The sequence below is a fragment of the Polypterus senegalus genome, chromosome 17, assembly GCF_016835505.1.
Source record: "Polypterus senegalus isolate Bchr_013 chromosome 17, ASM1683550v1, whole genome shotgun sequence".
NCBI classification, from domain to species: Eukaryota; Metazoa; Chordata; class Cladistia; order Polypteriformes; family Polypteridae; genus Polypterus; species Polypterus senegalus.
This window is the reverse complement of record NC_053170.1, coordinates 78,970,639-78,994,194: the sequence shown is the minus strand read 5'-3', so window position 1 is coordinate 78,994,194 and position 23,556 is coordinate 78,970,639. Positions and strand designations below refer to the sequence as shown.

At 39.7% G+C, this 23,556-nt stretch overlaps 2 protein-coding genes across 8 annotated transcripts in view; one reads left to right on the top strand and one right to left on the bottom strand.

The window, feature by feature from the left end:
- The window catches only part of rgs9a (regulator of G protein signaling 9a), a 196,320-nt gene extending 179,135 nt beyond the window's left edge, over positions 1-17,185 (top strand). Inside the window, exons 18-19 of one of the 2 annotated variants that reach the window (XM_039739815.1) lie at positions 8,825-9,306; positions 16,123-17,185. In XM_039739815.1, coding sequence (XP_039595749.1) covers positions 8,825-9,306; positions 16,123-16,276 — 636 coding nt within the window. In that variant the 3' untranslated portion in view covers positions 16,277-17,185. The remainder of the gene's footprint in view (positions 1-8,824; positions 9,307-16,122) is intronic. The other variant, XM_039739816.1, reaches the window with a different exon arrangement.
- A 5,150-nt stretch (positions 17,186-22,335) lies between these two features.
- The window catches only part of cog1 (component of oligomeric golgi complex 1), a 52,821-nt gene continuing 51,600 nt past the window's right edge, over positions 22,336-23,556 (bottom strand). For 5 of the 6 annotated variants that reach the window (XM_039739242.1, XM_039739236.1, XM_039739237.1 and 2 more), the window contains exon 14: positions 22,336-22,673. In XM_039739242.1, coding sequence (XP_039595176.1) covers positions 22,536-22,673 — 138 coding nt within the window. In that variant the 3' untranslated portion in view covers positions 22,336-22,535. The remainder of the gene's footprint in view (positions 22,674-23,556) is intronic. The other variant, XM_039739241.1, reaches the window with a different exon arrangement.

Here is a 23,556-nt window from a genome sequence, read left to right as displayed (position 1 = left end):
GGCTGGCGCCCTGCCCGGGGTTTGTTTCCTGCCTTGCGCCCTGTGTTGGCTGGGATTGGCTCCAGCAGACCCCCGTGACCCTGTAGTTAGGATATAGCAGGTTGGAAAAAGGATGGGTGGGTGTACACTTGTTTATACATTCAATTATCTAATCAGCCAATCATCTGGCAGCAGCACAATGCAGATACAGGCCAAGAGCTTCAGAAAAATCAGTCACTCTCCTTTTATTAAGTATAAAATGTGTTTCTCTTTCTTTTATTTAATTCAGTGGCATGGGTAATGTAGCAGAACGCTTGCCTTTACGTGATATAACGCTCCCTAGTTACAAAACAGTGATGTAAAGCGTCCCTCTTCCTTTGCATTCCTCCAAAGAGCAGAAAGGTTTGGCCGCTAAACCCTCTTGAGCCATTCAGGACAAGTTGATGCCCTCCCTTCATGCCAGATTTCACCTTCTTGCCTGAGTTGCATGAGTGTAATCCTCTCTGTTCTATGTAAAGTCAGGTTCCATATCTATAACCCTTCAATAATCCTTTTCGGTCACTTTAGCACTCTAGGACTCAACTAAATTAATAGAAACGCGGACCCTGCTCAGAACGACCAGACCTGAGCTGCATTACCACACTACCCAGGCCTACATGAACGGTCACTTTGTCATTTTGATTTGTATAGTTTCTGTCACATGTTGTGTTGTTTCAGTCTCTTGTATACCAACATTAGTTCAACTGTGGATTTGTGTTTTTCCTTTATTTATCTGTGTATGTTTATGTCATTAAAATACAAAAATGGATGAAATGGAGAGAGGTGTATGAAGAGCTAATATAACTGAGTTGTATTTGTATTCCCGATCCAGACTCTGCTTGGGTATTCTTAACCCTCTGAATGTGAGTATTCCAATCCGTTCGACTTTTGAAAATAGTTATTTAATTCTTCTGAACTTCTGAACACTTGAATACTTCATACCATGTTCAAAAAAGCATACACGTATAATGCAGAATAAAGATGCACTACTTACTTCATTACCTGTGTTGACAATTCAACAATAAAGGGAAGGGGCAAACAAGCCCAAAAAGTTGAACCCAAATTGGCATTCTGGGGGTTAATTAGAGCCAGCTGAGCCTTCTAAATCGAAGTGGATTGACTGCCCACACCTGCTGGTCGTGTGGGCGGCAAACAACAAAAGGCTGTTCACATACCTCTGATTATCATCTCTGTTGTCATCGTGTCCATGTAATAAAGGTTTTCATCTTGTGTCTGTGTGCCATGTGTCCTCTTTGTTTACTGTACTGGAAGCCCTTCATATATTAGCTCTTGTTTTCATTATGTGTGATGCTTCAATAATAGTGGCAGCAGACAAGCGCTGGAGGAGAGACAAGCTGCTCATCCTTCTGATAAATGGGATCAAAAGGAAGAGAAATCATTGGCCATCACTTCTTTTTCTCGTGTTTTTGAATGTCACATGCCACAATTCTTTATGTTTTATTCTGATCTTTAACCTAGCTGTCGATGTAGGCCTTGTAAATGCTCTGCCACGCTATCACAGTGCCTCACATCCCCTTTCACGACTGCATCAGTGTTTCTGTCTACCAAACTGAAGGCTGCAGTGCTGCTGTGTCTAAGTTCAATAATGCAGCTGACAATAGAGGATGCAATTGAGGTGCTTCTTCTTTATTCGATTGCCTCATAGTACACACACACATCTGTGTACAGCAGTCTAATAAAGCACGTTACGTAACATTTGTAGATAATAGTTGCCTCATATATTTTTTGTAATTGATTTTTATTTATTTAATATCATTATTATTATTATATCTCTCTATTATAAAAGAAAATCTTGAGATGAGACGAGACTATTGCCAAGAGATTTTTTCAAGTCCCGCCCTCCTTTCAACCAATGCCCACGGTCCTCTCACCTCTCATTCGTGTGAATGCTTTATGTCAGCCACAGTTCCTTCACTCTCTGTTCTTATGAATTTGTACGTTTTCTTTACTTTAAGTTCCCAATAAAAAGAAGACTTATTCTGTCCAAATCTTATCGAAGAATTTCATCCCGAAGGGTTTTCAACAGAAGAAATGAGTACACGGGCAATCCTATCACCGAGAAACGGTGAATTTAAACGAATTTATGTGAAAATTGTCAATTGGTTATACAGCAAATTGGTTAAATGCATATCAATAGACTATGCTGAAACAATTGGTGGTGATTGTGCGGAAGATGAAAACATCAGCTTACAATATCCGGTAGAATATCTATAACTGTTAACACCGTCCTGTCTTCCACCAGCCGAATTACTGCTGAAAGAAGGATGTATCATAATGTTATTGTATAATTTATGTATGAGTGATGGGCTATGCAATAGGACAAGATTAGTTGTATTCAAAATTGGTTGAACAATTCTGACGTGTAAAATTTTAACACGCGACAAGAAGGCTAATGTAGTATATCTTCCATAGATAACATTAGACACCAAAGGAGATCTTGATATGCCATTCGTATTAAAACATTTACAGTTTCCCGTTAGAATAGCTATTTCTATGACAATTAACAAATCACAGGGACAAACATTCAAAAAAGTCGGTTTAATTATTAGAGAGAAAGAAACGATATTCACTCACGGCAGTTATACGTTGCGTTGTCACGATATAAGTCCAAATCCGGAAACAAAATTCAATGCAATATTGACAAAAAGTTAATTCCACATATTGTTTTTACTGAGGTTTTACAGTAAAAATATAAGTTTAAAAAGTATTTGCGCGTTAATTTTAAAGCCAAACAGAAGGAAAATGTATAATGCAACGAATACCTCTAACGCAACATGAAAAATAATTTTCTTTCAATTAATTACATTTTATTATTTTTTGCTATGGTTAATTACTCGCTGTAATGTAAAATAGTTAGGTCTATTATGCATATGTAACAATTCCCATGAAAATAACAATCTGTTTAAATTGTACATCTGCTTCCACATACGCGAGCGGCAGAGCTGCAAATTGGCTACCGGGGGTTGGCGAGCAAGGCGAGCAGGGGGCAGAGCCCCTAGTTTTATATAATAATAATAATAATTATTATTATTGTATCATTTAATAATACATCATAAAAGGTAAGAAAACCCAGAATGATGCTCACCCACCTGCACATATTTAAAAATGAAGATCTCCTGAGATTATTGTGAGCAAAAATACTTGGAAGTGAAAACGTGAGCCAAGAATCATAGTTGAGGATATGCTGGGAACGTTACCGAGATGGGAAAACATCATGCGGCTAAAAACAAAGAACTAAACCCGAAACTAAATTCAATCGAGGTCAACAAACCTAGCGGTAAGACTTACATGGATTTGAAGCTAACTATCTCTAAGAAATACAAAGAACTGACGGCGATTCTATCCACCCATAGATAGAGAGTACAGGGAACGGCACCATATTTATAGTGTTCTCTTCCTGTAATGTCACAAATGAGACCAAAATGATCATGTGATGCTACTCAGAGCGTCACACATAAAATAAGGATAAAGTGTAAAAAAAAAAATTAAACTTTGTTGAAATGAGTTCAGTGCAATAATGCCTTCAAATTAGTAACCCAGTTTAAAAAAAAAAATACAACAAAAATGCATGTGTAAAACATGTTAATTAACAAATTTGCAGTTAAAGGATATACTCTGTTAAAAACTCTTTCATGGTGGGTGTCGATATCAGTCGACATTCAGGAGTAAAGGGAGGTAATCAGCTGTAAACGTCGACGAAGCCACTCGCCTTGTTAGCAGTATGCTGCTTGTGGTAGGTGTTACACTGGTGCCGCTGGTTCAGGTGTCTGTTGCTGCAAACTGTGACCGCTCTCGTTGTTGTTGGCACTGCTGCCACTGGCAGCTGATGGGGCCTGCTGTGCAAAGACAGCTGTTCAACCATCAGAGGCCATCGTTATCTGCTGACGGCAACATCGGTCATAGTGTGCAACAATAGATACCGAGGCCCACCTACAGTGATGAGTCTGCCTCCTACATTTGAAAATGTAAATGGAATCATTTAGAAATATAAAGAAAAAGTGATGACACTCAATTGAAAGTCACTCAATAGAGCCAAGTGTGTTAAGGTCTGAAGGATGAGGTTTAATGGAGAATGGGAAACCTATTGAAAGTATTTTACTTCTCTCTTAGGGCTTATACAGTTGACAATATAAACTAAAAAGGATATTTTAAATAGAAAAAATAGGTAGGAAATATAAAAACATACTGATAGAGGAAGTACTAATCAAATTGGAGCTTGTCAAACTAAAGGAAGTAGCTGATGGTCTGATTGTGGGGGTCTCAATGTTAGGTACGTGAGGGCAAGCATCTACAATTAAAAGAATTTGTTAATTATTTAAGCGATTATTTCTTACTCCCATTCTCCCACATTAATGAGGTCAGACCTCTAGAACGTGTAATGGACTTGAAAAAGATTACTGCCTCTGTTTTTGTTGTTTATTTCATATATTTTCTTTAATTTAAGTTTTTCTTTATTAAGTTATAGTGTTCATTTTCTGTTAATGTTAGTGTAAATGCTAGCAATGTGCCATTGGTTGGAATGAAAAGTCCACTGCATCTTATTAGTACATGCATTACAAAGACATTTCATGACAAACATTAAAGCTGAATACGCTGAACAGAGAATAACAGGGTGAAATTACATTTCAACGTAATTTATTTTATCACAAGGGAAACTCATCAATACTGGAATAAGTGACAGTATTTTTATTTAATAAACAAGGTGGCTTTGTCCCCTGCTCGCTTCGCTCGCCAACCACCACCCGACCTGCCTTACACTCTGCCGCTCATGTACAGTACGTGGATTTCAATTTCACCAAACAACAAATCTTTTAATTCTCATGAATACGCCTCTTCATTAGGAAGAAACACTACTTTTCCCAGATGGCAACACAAATTTGATGATCTACAAGTCTCCAACTTAAAATTTAAATCTGAACGATATATTCGATCTCTTTTTGCTGTTCCGTTATTTCACCGAGTAATAATTTCTGTTTGTTTGCAGTAATGTGATGTTTACTATCATTTTTTTGAGACTTTTGAATTTTAGTACTTTCATTAGCTCTCACCTGCTCTGCATGTGGATCGCTCCATCATTTTTGAATTCTTTACAACGTTCTACTTTGTCATCTACTCTTTTTGTCTTTTATTTCCGGCCCCGGGCGTAGTTAAATCTCTTGGCACTAAGTCTCATCTTGTGGGACATGAAAGTATTTCTTTGAGAAAATCACGTCTCGTCCCAGGCTAAAAAAGTCATCCCAAGATTTTTTTTATTATAATAGAGAGTTGGGCTAATTTGCTGACAAATGTCAGACTTCATATAGAGCATCTTTAAGTTTGCTGATGATGCATATTTAATGTACGATGCTCAGCAGTCTACTGATTTACAGAAGTGAGAGTTGCCACCTAAATGCACAGTGCAAGTATACCAACAACAACAACAAACAACCTTTATTTCTATAGCACATTTGCATACAAATAATGTAGCTCAAAGTGCTTTACATGATGAAGAAAGAGAAAAAAGACAAAATAAATAAGAATTAAAATCAGAGAACACTAACATAGAATAAAAGTAAGGTCAGATGGCCAGGGAGGACAGAAAAAACAAAAAAACTCCAGACGGCTGGAGAGAAAAAAGATAAAATCTGCAGGGACTCCAGGCCATGAGACCACCCAGCCCCTCTAGGCATTCTTCTTAAAATAAATGATCAGTCCCCACCTGAAAAATGTCACTGCGTGACAGGATTATGTGAAGGGCCCTGGCAGCTGTGGTAAACTTTTCAAGTGTTTGCAGTCGGGGTCATAGGGGAAAAACCCTCTGATCCACGGCAGGCACACTGGTTAAAGGATCTGGGCTGGCAACCCAAAGGTTGCCAGTTCAAATCCTGGTGGAGAGAGAAGAACTGCTACTCCACTGGGCCCTTGAGCAAAGCCCATAAGCTGCAATTGCTCCAGAGGTGCTTTACAAATACGTGACCCTGCGTTCTGACGCCAAAACTCTGTGTGTCCCTGGAAAGTAAGATGGGGGATTGGAAAAATGACAAATTCCTAATACAGGTACAAGAAATTGGATATGGTGAATAAAGGATTATAAATCACTAAAAAAACAGTGACCAAGAGAAGAAACAGAAGAATGACATGTAAGTGTCCCAAAGAAAGCTGTTTGAGTACCGGGTTCTAACATACAGCATCCATCCTTTGAAAATCCAGGCCCGTATTTGTCAAGCTTCTCAGTATTATTCCAGGAATTACACTAAAATGTCACTGTAAGATAAGAATTTGTACTCCCTCAGAATAGGACATGAAAAGTATTTTAGAAGCATCTTAGTCCCAGTCCCAGCAAAGAGTTCATGTCTGAGAATGAATGACGTTTCAATTGTACAACTGTACTGCAAATTGACCATTATGATTTTCTTATGCTAGCTTAAGATTTCACCAAAAAGATAATAATGATAATTAACGAACAAGAAGGAAAAGGGAAACATAATAAGTAAGGATACTGGTATACGCTGCACGTAATTGTTGCCTCTTTGGAACATCTTAAATAGTGTTGATTGGTGGAATTTGTCAAAGCGTTTTTCACAGTGAATGTGCTGTGTTTTCCGGTAACTTTATTCGCAGAATATTTTCCTGTGGCCAGTTTAGGCAAACATTTTTCTCCAAGTGCCCCATGATGCTTTGTAAGGCCAGTGTGACATTATGGAGCTGTAGCAGCCATGAGAAAAAACTTTAGTGCATGCTTACTGTAAGATCACTGGTGACGTGGCCGTATTTGGGCCACAAGAAATCAGCTACTGATATTCACACTTCTTCCTTCTCCCCAATGACTTCAGTGCAGTTCGTGGAGTTTAGAGAAGTTTGTGAACATTCCTGTGATTTTTCCAGACTTGAGGGGAAGTAAATTCAACTGGGTTTGGTCATCACTAATCATGAATAATATTGTAATGAACACAGAGATGGAAAGACCGACACACACACACCAGTGAGAGTAAATCCTAATAACGGACATACAGTATATATTTACAAATGAATGCTTTAGGGATTATTCTTGCCTTGCACCCTCTGCCAGCTACCTCTCGATTCTGCTCCTGATAAAGAGGATTTAGAAAATGTTTGGATGGATGGATGGGTGATCCACAGCTATTCTTTCAGATGAATCACCTTCTTGCATGTATGCCAAAAGAAAACTCCTTAAAGTAAGAAATGTACTGAAACTAGCCACATCTAGCTACTGATTGTCTTCCACTGTAGTGTGGTGTGCCTCTCTCTGTGATTTCTCCCTTATTGCCCTGAGCGTCTCCACTACCATTTTTTTCCAGCCCTGCTTATCTTCATGGTAATACACTGGCTACTCCAGTGCAGTTTGCATCCACGCCAACCTGGGTGCTGATACTCTGATATCACTTGCTACTCATTGTGTGCTCATCCTCACTTGGAGCATTGATCTTCATGTGTCTGCTGATTTGCATGAATGCAGATTATATTAACATTACCTCAGATGGAGTGCTGGCTAAATATAACTCTGTGTTACTACCTCACGTGTTGTAAGGACATTTACAGTCTGACACAAAATCTGAGAAATACTTGTTGTGACTTACCCAGACCATCAATATTGCAAATCTTCATTTTACACGTAACGTTACATGTTCATTTCAGCTGAAAGTCCTTGGCTTATCCATGTAGATGGAGCATTCACGTATTGTATAAGTTTTGTTATGAGTGTTATTCCATCTCTTTCAGATCGTTCCTTATTTTCTAACATTTCTAACACATTCGGGATGTGTGTGCCTGAACGACATCTTTATGAGCTCTCTTAAATCCTGGTGAAATTAGGAGTCGCTTCTTAACTTGAGCTTGATAAAATGCGTTTACTCCTACGCCTAACAGTAGGACCAAAATTGCATCATTTTGAGAATTTTGAGCCAGTTAGGACCATTTCCTACATTGAGACGTTTGATAAATACAGGTCCTGATCCATTTTATATATCTAGACAAAAACTATCACTTGCTTTTGTTCCCATGATGTCAGTGTTTTGCCTGCATAGAAAAAATATTATCTAACACATAGCCTTCAGTAGTCTGTTTTTTATTCACTTTCCGCATATTCCACATTAAGGTTGTAACCAATCCGTCACAAGCTACAGTCACTCACTATAAGAACATACATATAGTAGGTGACAAACCAGAGAAGGCCATTCAGTCCATCAAGCCCACTTGTTGTGCTAATAGTTAAGTTGTGCCAATATCTCATCCAGGTCCTTCTGCTTCCACCACTTCTCATTAGTTTGTTCCTGATTCCCAGAATTCTGAGTAAAGACGTGCTCCTTGCCTTCAATCCTAAATACACTTCACCTTAATTCCCAAAGCACACAATAAAGCCTGTTTTGTACATGCATGGCGAGTATAAGGGAGTAATGTGGAGAGTCCAGGTTTCCAATCAAGAGAGCTGAGCCTCTCCTTCTCTTTCTACTTCCTTTCTCTGGAACTTGCAAAAAAACCCCAAGGAGTCCTGCATGAATGTTCCTAATTCTGTTACTGCTAAGCACAAACGCCGGTGAGGACAAATTAGCTAGTTTTCTGTAGGGTTTGCAATCATGTTGATGTAAATGCACTTTTTTTTACTTATGTATTTTTTCCTTTCTGAACTTAAGCCTTAGTCTTGTTAAAAATGTACTAATTATTAAAAATAAGTATTTAGACCTAAAGTGTCATATCAAAATCTACCTCTTCCCTGACCCTAGAATGTCCGCCTTCCATTTCCTCCGCTGTAACCTGACGCAGTGCCCTTTCCTTTTCCCTTTTCCAGCTGTGTAAATACACGGCCCCTGTCTCCCACCTGGCTGTGTACACTGGCATCTGTGAGCCCACCTCTCCGACCAGCCCCACCCTCTGTGAATTTCCTCCCTCTTCCCCAGGCCTTGTGACACTTCCCAACAGTGCTGCCTGCCCATCGCCGATCAGCGTGGCCATCGAGAGCACCCCATCCTCCAAAAGGAAACTAGAAGCTAGTAACAGCGTGGCCTCAACTCACATCCCGTCCATTGCAGAGGCCACAGAGGTGTCAGTCAGCTCCAACTCCAGCACGGCCGCGGCTGAGGAGGCCCGACAGCCCTTGCAGAAATCACGGATGGCTCTCTCGTTCAGCCGCTTCCTGAAACGCGGCTGCTCCAACTCACCTGTCTTTGCCACCCTATCACCCAAGTGCCCTTCTGTCAACAGCAGCAGAGTTCAGCCTTTGGATGGCGACCAACAACAGGTTACACAGACCAAATCGAAGAAAATTACCAAGTAAGTCTAAATTTCTCATTTTTGTGTGTTCTGAAATTTTCAAGCAAAACTAGAAACATAAAAATTAGCTAAATGATCAAACAAATGAAATGAGCAAATATAAGCACATAAAGACAAAAGGCATCTAACGTTAAATCACTGAAAAGAGAAAATCACTACAATGCATGCGTTAGTGTTGGGAGGTTCATATAATGGCAGAGGTGACCCTTCGGGTCAGTCCTGGCCCTTTATATTTGAATTTGCTTCATAGTCGGTCATTAATAATGGTCTACTTATATATACAGTGGTGTGAAAAACTATTTGCCCCCTTCCTGATTTCTTATTCTTTTGCATGTTTGTCACACAAAATGTTTCTGATCATCAAACACATTTAACCATTAGTCAAATACAACACAAGTAAACACAAAATGCAGTTTTTAAATGACGGTTTTTATTATTTAGGGAGAAAAAAAATCCAAACCTACATGGCCCTGTGTGAAAAAGTAATTGCCCCCTGAACCTAATAACTGGTTGGGGCACCCTTAGCAGCAATAACTGCAATCAAGCATTTGCGATAACTTGCAATGAGTCTTTTACAGCACTCTGGAGGAATTTTGGCCCACTCATCTTTGCAGAATTGTTGTAATTCAGCTTTATTTGAGGGTTTTCTAGCATGAACCGCCTTTTTAAGGTCATGCCATAGCATCTCAATTGGATTCAGGTCAGGACTTTGACTAGGCCACTCTAAAGTCTTCATTTTGTTTTTCTTCAGCCATTCAGAGGTAGATTTGCTGGTGTGTTTTGGGTCATTGTCCTGTTGCAGCACCTAAGATCGCTTCAGCTTGAGTTGACGAACAGATGGCCGGACATTCTCCTTCAGGATTTTTTGGTAGACAGTAGAATTCATGGTTCCATCTATCACAGCAAGCCTTCCAGGTCCTGAAGCAGCAAAACAACCCCAGACCATCACACTACCACCACCATATTTTACTTTTGGTATGATGTTCTTTTTCTGAAATGCTGTGTTCCTTTTACGCCAGATGTAACGGGACATTTGCCTTCCAAAAGTTCAACTTTTGTCTCATCAGTCCACAAGGTATTTTCCCAAAAGTCTTGGCAATCATTGAGATGTTTCTTAGCAAAATTGAGACCAGCCCTAATGTTCTTTTTGCTTAACAGTGGTTTGCGTCTTGGAAATCTGCCATGCAGGCCGTTTTGCCCAGTCTCTTTCTTATGGTGGAGTCGTGAACACTGACCTTAATTGAGGCAAGTGAGGCCTGCAGTTCTTTAGACGTTGTCCTGGGGTCGTTTGTGACCTCTCGGATGAGTCGTCTCTGCGCTCTTGGGGTAATTTTGGTCGGCCGGCCACTCCTGGGAAGGTTCACCACTGTTCCATGTTTTTGCCATTTGTGGATAATGGCTCTCACTGTGGTTCGCTGGAGTCCCAAAGCTTTAGAAATGGCTTTATAACCTTTACCAGACTGATAGATCTCAATGACTTCTGTTCTCATTTGTTCCTGAATTTCTTTGGATCTTGGCATGATGTCTAGCTTTTGAGGTGCTTTTGGTCTACTTCTCTGTGTCAGGCAGCTCATATTTAGGTGATTTCTTGATTGAAACAGGTGTGGCAGTAATCAGGCCTGGGGGTGGCTACGGAAATTGAACTCAGGTGTGATACACCACAGTTAGGTTATTTTTTAACAAGGGGTCAATTACTTTTTCACACAGGGCCATGTAGGTTTGGAATTTTTTTCTCCCTAAATAATAAAAACCGTCATTTAAAAACTGCATTTTGTGTTTACTTGTGTTATATTTGACTAATGGTTAAATGTGTTTGATGATCAGAAACATTTTGTGTGACAAACATGCAAAAGAATAAGAAATCAGGAAGCGGGCAAATAGTTTTTCACACCACTGTATACACGTAAAAGACTATTGCACCATTAAAACCTACTCTAATCTACTTCAGTTCCTCCACCTCTCTTAGAACATTAGAACACTCTAGACGAGAACAAGCCATTCAGCCCAACAAAGTTCGCCAGTCCTATCCACTTGTTTCCTCCAAGAAAACATCAAGTCGAGTTTTGAAAGTCCCTAACGTCTTACTGTCTACCACACTACTTGGTAGCTTATTCCAAGTGTCTATCGTTCTTTGTGTAAAGAAAAACTTCCTAATGTTTGTGCGCAATTTAACAAGTTTCCAACTGTGTCCCCGTGTTCTTGATGAGCTCATTTTAAAATACAATTCTCGATCCACTGTACTAATTCCCTTCATAATTTTAAACACTTCCATCATGTCACCTCTTAATCTTCTTTTGCTTAAACTGTAAAGGCTCAGCTCTTTTAATCTTTCCTCATAATTCAACCCCTGTAGACCTGGAATCAGCCTAGTCGCTCTTCTCTGAACCTTTTCTAGTGCTGCTATGTCCTTTTTGTAGCCTGGAGACCAAAACTGCACACAGTACTCAAGATGAGGCCTCACCGGTGCATTATATAGGTTGAGCAGAACCTCCTTGGACTTGTACTCCACAGATCAAGGCGCTATATAACCTAACATTCTGTTAGCCTTCTTAATGGCTTCTGAACACTGTTGGGAAGTTGATAGCTTAGAGTCCACTATGACTCCTAAATCCTTCTCATAAGGTGTACTCTCGATTTTCCGACCGCCCATTGTGTATTCAAACCTAATATTTTTACTTCCTATGTGTAATACTTTACATTTACTGACATTAAATTTCATCTGCCACAAATCTTCCCAAGCCTGTATGCTATCCAAGTCCTTTTGTAATGATATAACTTAATCCAAATTATCTTCTAATCCACCTATCTTGGTATCATTTTCAAACTTAACCAGCTTGTTACTTATATTCCTATCTAAATCATATATATGTATATATATATATTAAAAGTAGCAGCAGCCGCAGCACTGACCCCTGCTGCTCACCACTCTTAACATCAGCCAGTTCTGATGAGGTTCTTCGCACCGTCACCCTCTGCTTCCTGTGTCTGAGCCAATTCTGCACCCATCTAAAAACATCACCCTGAACTGCCACTTATTTTAATTTGATGCCCAACCTCTCATGTGGCACCTTATCAAATGCTTTCTGAAAGTCCAGATAAATAATATCATAAGCTCCACTTTGATCGTATACTTTTGTTGCCTCCTCATAGAATTCCAGCATGTTAGTAAAACATGACCTCCCTCTTCTGGACCCATGCTGACTGTTCAGAATAACTCCTGTCCTTACCAGGTGTTGCTCAATCTTATCCTTTTTAATTCCTTCCATTAATTTTCCTGTGATGCATGTTAAGCTTACTGGCCTATAGGTATATTGCCAAGTTCAAAACTTGTTAAGTTTCTCCATCCCAAGTTTTCTGAAATTTCCTAACATTTCTGTTGCGGCCTGCAGGAGACACTCCAGTTCCCCAAACCCAACACAGACAGACGCAGACACACAAGTTCTAAAGCACAACATGCATTTCTATTTACAAGGGGGAAATGCTTTTGAAGCGTTTCCCATGCACCAAAACATAAACACAAAAGGTCTCAAATAATAACCAAATAATAAAACAAACAGCACTTGTCTTCTCTTCTCCTTTCCTCTCAGTCTCTTTGTCTTTCACCTCCACTCTTTTCAATAAGTGTCATCCTCTCCCTTCCGACTCTGGCTCCTGGAGCAGTGGCCTGTTTTATCCAACACCTGAAAGTACTTCCGGTGGCCCAATAGCGTGGACTGGAAACACTTCCAGGTGAGGTGGAAGCCCAAACAATTAGGGCTTTAGAGTCACTGCAGCGCCCCCTGGTGGCACCCATGGAACCCAACAAGGCTGTGCCAAACTCCAACTCACATGAAGCCCTGTGGGAATCCAAAGCAAAGCTGCACCCCAGGGGGAATGCCACCTAGAATTCCAGGGGAAGTAATGCCCTGTGCCTGTTTTTCCCCTCTGGTCCCGACAGGTAAGTGTCCTGGCCATCTTACCACACTGTGTTTTCACCAAATTTGAGATGGAGCAAATTCGGTGGGGTTTTGCTCATTACTAGTTCCCAGTGCATTGTGCTGTCATTTTGGGATCTTCATGTCGTGAATCACGCTTTCTTTCCAATCTAAACTGCACTGAAAAGAGTAATGTAGTGGGTGTGCATTTATTACTTTACTAGTGAAACCTGGAGTGTGGGCAAGGAAATTAAGAGTGTTAAGGATGATGGTGGAAAATGAAATACACAGGCAAATGAGACTTCAATGGATCTAACCCTTCTGGCCACCTACAACTCCCTCATCAAAATGTTGGGCATAACTGTAACGCTAGTGAAACTAGCAAGAAGATTTTTCTTAGTCAGAGGGAAAAGGGTCAGTACCAAAAGATCATGAAATCAAGAATCAGAATGGAAAGAAAAGGCAGAAAATTGATGTCGAAAGATAGCAAGTGAAGGATCAGCACCGAAAACACTACAGAGAATTCAGAGTTTAGAACAACTACGATTCACAAAAGGGTTTTGTATCTGAAAACCCGGATGAGGAAGTGACCAGAATGATGATATTTGAACCCATTTGTACTGCAATCAGGAGGTCAAGAACTTTGAGGAGCCACCCCTAACAATGCATGTACTGACCTAACGATGGATGAAACAAATAGCACCATCTTTAAACAACCAAAATCGTGGAGATGGCAGTGCAAAATATTACGTAACTAAAGGAATTGAGTGCTGGTTCAAAACTTGTCTTGTCTTTAAAGAAAAACACAAAATGAGTGTAGCAGAGTACCTTTAAATAAATACCCATAACATATTTAAAACAACAAAATTCATGACAATAACCATTATGAGTGATGAAAAGAAAGCCAAAAGAGACACAACTTTTAATAAAATTTTGATTTCTTTGGTATAGATATAACAGTATTCAGTGCATTCAAAGCAAACATCTTTGCTTTCTAATGGTTTTGGCCTCTTTAGATTCTCTCTGTTTTTATTATGTTGCTTATGAATCCTATTTTCCTTCTGTCAACCCCATTTTGTGTTCTCTTTGTTGAACAGTTGCCGCCATTTTGTACTTGTCTCTGCATAGCCACGGCCATTTTATTTATAGTCACGCTGCCCATTGCTGGTCACATGACAAGCTTTAGGTGTTATGCCTATTTAAGATGGCAGTGCACTGTAATCAACGTCCAAGCATTGAGATCCCTATTCCTTAGTTTCACTATCATTTTTCTTGGAGCAGAGGAATCTAAAAGACACCAGCAAGAAAATGTCAGTGTTGGGGATTTGTTGATTTTTGACTTCAACTTTTTTTTTTTGGCAATTTGGCTTTGACAACTGGTCCTGACTGCTTTTCTTGGTTTTCTAACTCCTGCTGGCCAAATTCAACACCTTCAATCTCCTGGTTATTTCTTCTGGGGATCTTCCCTACTTAAGTGTTCATAACACTGATCTTTAATTTGAACTTACTAAGGAAACACATCTAGAGATGTTTCTACCAGCATTCATGAACCTTGCTTTGGTTTCACCTTCAGGCCTTAAGATCACAGCCTGAGCTTGTGTCTGCAGGCTTTTTCTTACCTGGTATCATTTTGCACCTTCCCTTCATGGGTCAGTCCTGATGCTTACTCCACACTTCTGCACAATTGACTTTGGTGGAGGTAGTGAGTATGGGGATTGTGGAGATTGTTTACAGGTGACTAAACCTGTCTATCTTATCAGCTTGGAGGACATTCCACATTAGCAGTAGACCATATTAAAGTGTCTCTTAGTGTGGTGGACAGGTGACAGGATGGCATAATGAAAATGCTCCAGCCATTCATGGATGCTGGTAAAGTGGACCAAATGGCAGAAAAATTATGACACATATTCCCAGAGAGAGTATGCTCAGATGATCAGCCCTTTTTCTTCAAAGGATCGTTTTACACCCTCATAGAGTTCCCTGTAGTGACGGTGTATCGTATAATAAACTACTGGATGTTTGTGACACCTTTGAGACAAATAGATGTTCAGATGGCTATGCCTGTTTATTTGTGGGAAATGTCAGTGTTACTCTAGCATCTACAGGGTGAGTCGAAAGTCTGGTACCATCCAAATATTATTAAGACACCTAATGTTGGATTGATCTCTAAATATCATTTCACATTCAAATCCGTGAGATACGCATACCACCATCTTGAACCAGCCAATCATTTCAAATGGAAAGTTGTCATGTGATCATTCTAAAATGTTTGAAATTTCAAAAGAGATTCCATATTGAACTCCATCTTTTAATTTCTGTATTAGTTATGAAGACTGACCCATCCCATTTTAGACATCAAACCACTATGAGAGTGACACAGGCATAAACTGTTTAAGGTGATGTCCATTTTGCTACCAGTCAGTTTGAATATGTGAAAGATCTTCTGGTTGGACCCTAACCCAGGATTCAATGGTGGGCCCCTTCAAATTGTCATGATTGGATTCCTCAAAGGCCACCAGTGTTTATTTCCGTCGTTAGGAGTGCTTCCAGTGTTGCTAGGGGCGTGGCTTCTGAGGTCGGGACCCATGCATACAGAAGTCTGATCTGATAAGTGGACTGGCTTATACATTATTAAGTCAAAATAAAGGTATAGAGATTACTTTACAAATAAAGACAATCAACAAAATAGTTATCATACAAGTGTGACCACAAGGGGGCACCAGTGACCCCCAAACCCAAGGCACAGTAATACACCACATGTTATTAGAATAAAATAAAGTATTTTTACTCTCACAAGGCACTTCTTCTTTCCAATAACAATACACAATCACAAATCAAATAATTCTTCCTCCTTCTCTACCTCTGCTGACTGCCAATAATGTCTTTTTGTAATTGGTCGTAGCTTCTTTCAGATAAAGGTGGACATCCCGTCTGAATGTCGGATCTACCCAATTGACTCCGAGGATGAGGAAGAAGATGGTCCAAACGTGGCAAAGAGCGCAGAGAAAGAAGTCATCTGCCCCTGGGAGAACCTTGCAGAAGGAAAGGCTGGCTGAAGCAGGGGGAGAACATGGCGTCCGTCCGAGTACTGGAGAACACTGTAGTTGGTCCGCTGAGCCAGTCCTGCCTTCCCTGGTCTAAATTTACATTCCAATAAACCAAAAAAAGTCCACAGAATCACCGCTACTCCCTTGAACTCTTAGGATTACTTGTACTGCAATCTGTACTGCCTCATAAATTACAGAAAAGCAGAATAGTACAACAAGGGAGAAAGATTTCCAGTGTCTACCATTACTCCTTAGCTTTTATGTAAGTTTACTGACAATGTATAAGAAATCCTGACGTCTGCTCTTCAAATCTCTACCAAAGGTGACTGCTGTCCGATGTGCCAAACACGACTCTCAAAACTAAATGTTTACTTCAAAAGTTGCAGAAGAAAAACAAACTGGAGGAAACAAAAAATAATAATTGGACGTTTGCTTATCTTTTCTGATTTTGAGCATTTGCAATTGACACTTTTGTAATGATTGTATCTACCAAATGTTATTTTTTTTTTTATTTCTTGAAAACGGTTTATTCTTGTGAATAGATACTGTACAATAGTTGGTATTGTTTATACACTCTTATTTTTTATACCGTTGTTTGCATTAGTATGGCAAGTAATTGCGGGTTAAATGCTTCACTTAGTTTTCTCGTAGGGGTGGGGGGATAAACCAGCCCCCATTTTGACTGTCTGAATGTAAATGTGAACTGACGGAAGTGTCATAGCAGACTGCAGCATATTGGACACGTACACACAATGTGTTTTATGTCAGGTGTCGACTCCTGACCTTTAGAAGGTAATTTAATATCCCAGCTTGTGCAAGTGCCTACATACAGTATGTGTAAGATGTAAAGACTTTACTGTGGAAATTCTTTTCATTAAGCATTTGGGGCAGCTGATTAAATAGATTCATATATTATAATCGGAGTGTTGTGGAGATTCTATAAAAATCACCAGATCACATCTTTCTCCTTCTTTTTCAGGTTTGATCAGAGTGGTGGGCTCAGACAATACATACAGTGCCCTCCATAATATTTGGGACAAATAGACACATTTCTCCCCGATTTCCCCCTCTGCTTCATAGTTAAATATCACAGATCAAACAATTCAGATGAGATTAACTCTTTCAGGGCTGATGTCGACTTTTGTCAAAAGGAGAAGCTGACGATGGTAATCAACTGTAAACTGTGCCAAACCAAACCGTTATGTTTTAGTTGGACTCTCGTTGCTAGAAGGAAAGTTAGCTTCATTGGTTTGACCGAGATTTTCTGCGCTCTTTTGAGTAGTAAGGTGCAAACAAGAGCAAAAATGGCACCGATATAATAGTGAGAGATCAAAGCGAATGTGTAAAGCAAAATACGCTGTGGACGAAGTTCTGCCTAGTATCTCTGAACTGGACTATGACTTGCCGACTCCGATTTTGACACAAGTGATCGAAAATGAATGTGAGGTTCCAGCTTCAGCTGAATGGTCCCCAGCTAATCGATTAGCTGACACGCCTACGGCAATGTTTGCCAGGAGGACTGCCACTTAACAATGGTATGAGGTAGAAACCAGATTGCAATGCACTGCGGCCGTGACGCGAAGACAGCCTGGCAGCAAGTCTGCCGCACATTCTTGGAAAACTGACGTTTTATGTTGATTTCTATGTGAAACCATTGCTTTTCAGAAACTATGTTTGTTGGAAAAAATATTCAGCCCTCAAAGAGTTAAAGTACACTTTGCAGATTTATGAGGATCTGCATACATTTCAGTCACACATTGTAGAAATGACAACTTTTTCTACACAGTCCCCCAATTTCAGGCCACCATAATGTTTGGGACAATTGCCGTCACTGGTGTTTGTGATTCCTCAGGTGGGTTTCATTGCTTCATAAGATACCTCGGCTTGCTGCTACCCTTTGGAGTCTGCAGCTGCCATTGTTCAACATGAGGACAAGGGCTGTGTCAATGAAAGTCAAAGAAGCCATTATGAGGATGAAAACAAGAACAAAACCACTGGAGACATCGGTAAAACCCTAGGATGACCAAAATCAACAGTCTGGAATGTCATTAAGAAGAAAGAACGCAATGGTGAGCTCAGCAATCACAAAGGGACTGGTAGGCCAAGGAAGACCTCCACTGCTGATAACAGAAGAATCCTCACTACAGTAAAGAAAAAGCCATACCACCTGTCTGACAGATCAGAGACCATCTTCTGGAGGTAGATGTGGATGTGTCAGAGACGAATATCCTCTGAAGACTTCATGAACAGAAATACAAAGGCCACACTGCATGATATAAACTACTAGTTAAGCCACAAAAACAAGATGACCAGATTACAGTTTGCAAAAAAGGACTTCAAAGAGCCTGCAGAATTGTTGTAAAAGGTCTTGTGGACAGACGAGACAAAGATGAACCTGTATCAGAGGGATGACAAGAGCAAAGTGTGCAGAAGAAAAGGAAATGCCCAAAATCCAAGGCAGACCACCTCATCTGTTAAACATGGTGCTGGGGGTGTTATGACTTGGGCATGTATGGCTGCCACACTTATCTTCACTGATGATGGAACTGCTGACGGTAGTGACATGATGAGTTCTGAGGTGTAGAGAAACATCTGATCTGCTGAAGTTCCAGTAAATGCCTCCAAACTCATCAGACGGTGCTTCATCCTACAACAAGGTAATGATCCAAACATACCGCTAAGGCAACACAGGAGTTTGTCAAAGCTAAAAAAATGGAAAATTATTAAATGGCCAAGACAGCCACACAATTTAGATGTAATTCAGTAGGCCATTCATATGCTGAAGAGGAAATTTAAGTGCATAAGACCCTGAAACAAGCAGGGGCTGAAGATGGCTGCATTACAGACTTGGCAGAGCATCACCAGAGAAGACCCTCAGCACCTGGTGACGTCTATGAATCGCAGACTTCAAGCAGTCATTGCATGTGAGGGATATTCAACAAAGTCCTAAATATGACGGCTTTAACAGACCTGCCTTTACTGTGTCCAAACATTACGGTGCCCTGAAATGGGGGAACTATGTAGGAAAAGCTCTGTAATTTCTACATGCTGTGACTGAAATGTATGCAAATACCCTTAAATAAAAGTCTGTGATGTGCACTTTAATCACGCCTGAATTGTTTGATCTGTAATTAATTTTAACTATGAAGCAGAGGGGTAAATCAAGGAAAACGTGTCTTTGTCCCAAATATTACGGAGGGCACTGTAAATGATCAAATAACACTTTGTCCTGTCCAACACTGCTCTGGTCAGAATATTGGTTTCCGATTGTCCTAATCTAAACAAAAGCAAAGATATAGAACCAAAACTGTCCCTAATGAAGCAATATTGATTTTGACATGCTAGACTTTCCAAGTTGCACAAAAGGCAGGCAGCTGAGTACTGGGCAAAGTGAACTTTATACTGGGACTAGCATGACCAGCTTTAAGACTTTATTTAGTAAAGAAGATTTAATTCAAACAGTTGGCAAGAGTGACAGCTGCCTAGATGCCATCCTGCTCCAGCTGCTTCCTTCACTTTATAAGAACTCATTCTTCGGGTGAGTTCAGTTGCACAGAAACACTGGGTGGAGTAGACTCATCCAGAGAAGGTACAAAGAGAAGCCAAAAGATCAGATTTAAGTATTCTAAGTATCATGCAACAAACACGTTACATGGTAATGTGGGCAAGTTAAGAGTGTTGAGATGGGTCTAACAGCAGCCTGCAATACCAAGGACGCAGGTCAGGTAATGCCAACTGCGTCAGTCATGAAACCCCCTTTGAGTCAGATAATCATCCCACAACCCTAATCTTAAACACAGTGCAACGGGGCCCTAATCGTAACTGTAGTGTAATACGATGGCTGCTTTGCTGACTGACTTTGGGGGTGTTTCGTCATACTGGGGTGTTATGTCATTAAGCTCATAGGTACTACGGTCCACAATTACACTGTTGGGGTGTTTCAGCATACAACTGCTGGTGGCAGATGGAATGAGGGGGCAACAAACTGTCTAACTGGCTGTCTCCATACAGCTGCTGCTGCCAGAGGAGACAAAGAGGCAGTAACAGTGGTCACAATTTTAAAACATGACATTGTGTAAAGCAAGAAACAAAAAACTTCCAATAGGAGGTAAATTTCAAGCAATAACTTTGATCTTTGATTGAAATAAAATCTAGCAAAAATGGATGAAAGTATAGAGAAACAATGAACACATTTGAGAATACAATCTGGAAAAAATAAAGCACTCGTTCACAACTTGCATCAAGGACATGGAACAAATGATATCTGCTGCTGATAACTGCTGAAGCATCTGACTGTAATGTGATTTGTAATAAACTTGTGGTGTCTAAAAGGTACTAGAGGAGGAGAAACATCAGGATTGAAGGACTACCTGAACAACTCGAGTGTTGCAAACCAGTGAAATCGGTAGCAGAATTTCTTTCTAAAATATTGAGGGAGGACTTTAAAGCTGACCCCGAGATTGCTTAATGCCTGCATGGATTCAATCCTTCAAAGTCTACAAGTTTAATATTAACTATGGGATAAAGAAAAATGGATATTACACTTCTGACAGAAGAAGAGCATATTTAACAGCCCAATCAGTATATTGGCAGATTTCAACAAACTGTGCCCACTTAAAAGCCGAAATCAAATATACTATTGTGTTTCCTGTTAAAGTCACAATTGACAGTCAATCCTGCATCTTCATCTCCACTGAGGAAGTGGAATAATAGCTGAAAAGATGGATTCCAACAATTTTTTTAAAACATGATATAAAATAAAATATTCACCCCTATTATTGTTACCAACATTAAATAACACCGAGTTTACTTTGGCTTTTCTGACACTGATCTGCAACAAAAAAAAACTAATGTTACAACAGTGATAACAGGCATCCGCAAAGTGCTCTAAATTAGTTACAAATATAAAACACAAAATAATGAATCTCTTAAACATTCACCCTCTACAAGTTAGTATTACATACTGTAGATACTGGCAGCCATGACAGCCTCGAGTCTGTGTGCACAGGTCTCTCGCAGTTTTGCACATCACTGCTATTTGTCTCCATTCTTCTTTGCAAAACTGCTCAAGATCTTGTATGGAGATTGTGACAGAACGGCCTTTTCCAAATCCATAAACAAATTCTCAATAAGACTGAGATCAAGACTCTGACCAAGCTGCTTCAGGACATTAACATTTTTGTTTTGAAGCCATTGCTGGTTAGTTTTGGCTCTGTACTCGTGGTCTTCTCCCAAGGTGCAGTGTTTCTTGCAGACATCAGGTTTTCCTCCAGGATTTCTCCATATGTTGCTACATTCATTTAATCCTCACAAGTCATGCTGGACCAGCAGGAAAAAAGCATTTCCACAGCATGATGCTGCTACCACCATATTTCACTGTGGGCATGGTGTGCTTTTGATATTATGCATTGTTTGGCTTAGGGGAAACATGGCATTTAGTCTGCTGACCATAAAGGTCCATGTTGGCCTCATCAGACCATAAAACCATTTTCCAGATGACTGCAGAGTTTCCCACATACTTTCAAAAGCAAACTCTAATATGTTTTTTTTTTCTTTTTATATTTGCCATTCTCTCAATCACAGTCACTGAAGCCTGTGACTACTCCGGAGGTCTCTTGGTGAACTGGTCGTCTTTTATACGATCACTCTGTTTTGAGGATGGCCTGCTGTAGGAGGATTTACAGCTGTGCCATACACTTGCCATTTCTTGATGACTGAATTAAAAGCTACTGCTAAGTATTTATTGTGACTTAAAGCCATATCGGGCTGCACAGTGAAGACATATTTAGTGTCAGTGCCCAACAGATTCATTCTCCTGGTTTTGAATTCTGCATCAGGTTGTTGCCTGGGTGGAGATGGCACAGTTTGCCTACATCTTTGAGGGACTGCCTCTAGCCCTGCGCTGCTTATGGTGGACTGCTGCCATTTATTCAAACTGTGTCCTCCCTTGTGCTCAGTCATGCATAGAGGAATTCTTGGTCCCCCACCACAGTCCTAAATTAGATGAGGTTACATTATTAAGATAGTTATTACTAATAACTTTCTAAAGAAAAAAACACAACAAATGGACCGATGCATAAAAATTTATCAAAAAATCTGACAGTGCTGTATAAAACATTTGTATTGTAAACAGAGCACTACACTTTTAAAGTTAAAATGGTTAGTGTTTCATCTAAAAATGAAGCAGAAAAATCTTGCAACTCACATATTATGTAAGTTTATTTATTATAAACTCTGTACATTCACTAAAATGTTCCTTGCAAGAGAGTTACTTGGTCATGCTGGACAGCCAGCCAAGCTTAAACAAAGAAGATGTGGTAGGCTCTTCATCCTGGGATGCCAGCTGTCGGAACAGACTTCCTGGCCGAAATGAATCTTCTGTTGGTGGAACAGATACAGGAAGAGCCTGGAAGAAGAAACACAAGTTAAAAAAAAAAAAAAAGGTTGGTAAAGATTTTATATTTACACACACAGCCTTCAAAGCTATCAGTAAAAAGTAATAAAAACACAACTGGGTGGTCAATATTTAAAATAATGCAAACCTCAATTTCAGAATTTAAATTATTGTGCTATACTATTTAATAATGAATATTACTAAGGAAATGGAAGTGTGCTGTGTAGCACTGAATTGAGTTTAATCTAATCAGCAACTATGCATGAAAGTGGCACACAAACTACAATTAAAAAATGTGTGGTAAAGTAGTGCCACCTGTTGGCAATGTATGGGTACCGCTCACTTCAAATGAAATTGATTTTATAATATTTACAATAAAATGAAGAAACAACAAAAATTGGGAAAGCAATATATTTAAACTGTCTAGGCCTTTTTAGATTCTAAACTACTCATAAAAGAAACATGGCTGAGAAGTAAAAAGATTTTATTAGCACTAAAAGGTATAAGCAAATCTATGACTAAAGGTCAAGTAAGAATACAGTACTTAAAAACACACATATTATATTAGATATATACATGTGTGTGAGTAAGCATATTATATATAGATAAATACTAATCAAAAAATGAAAGGAACACTTTTCAATCAGAGTATAGCATCAAGTCATTGAAACTTCTGGGCTATTGATCTGGTCAGCTAATTAGCAGAGGGGTTTGTTAATCAGTTTCAACTGCTTTGGTGTTAATGAACAACAAGTGCACTAGAGGGGTAACAATGAGATGACCCCCAAAACAGCAATGGTTTAACAGGGAGAGGCTACTGACATTTTTCCCTCCTCATCTTTTCTGATTGTTTTTTCGCTAGATTTACATTTGGCTACGGTCAAGTCTCACTACT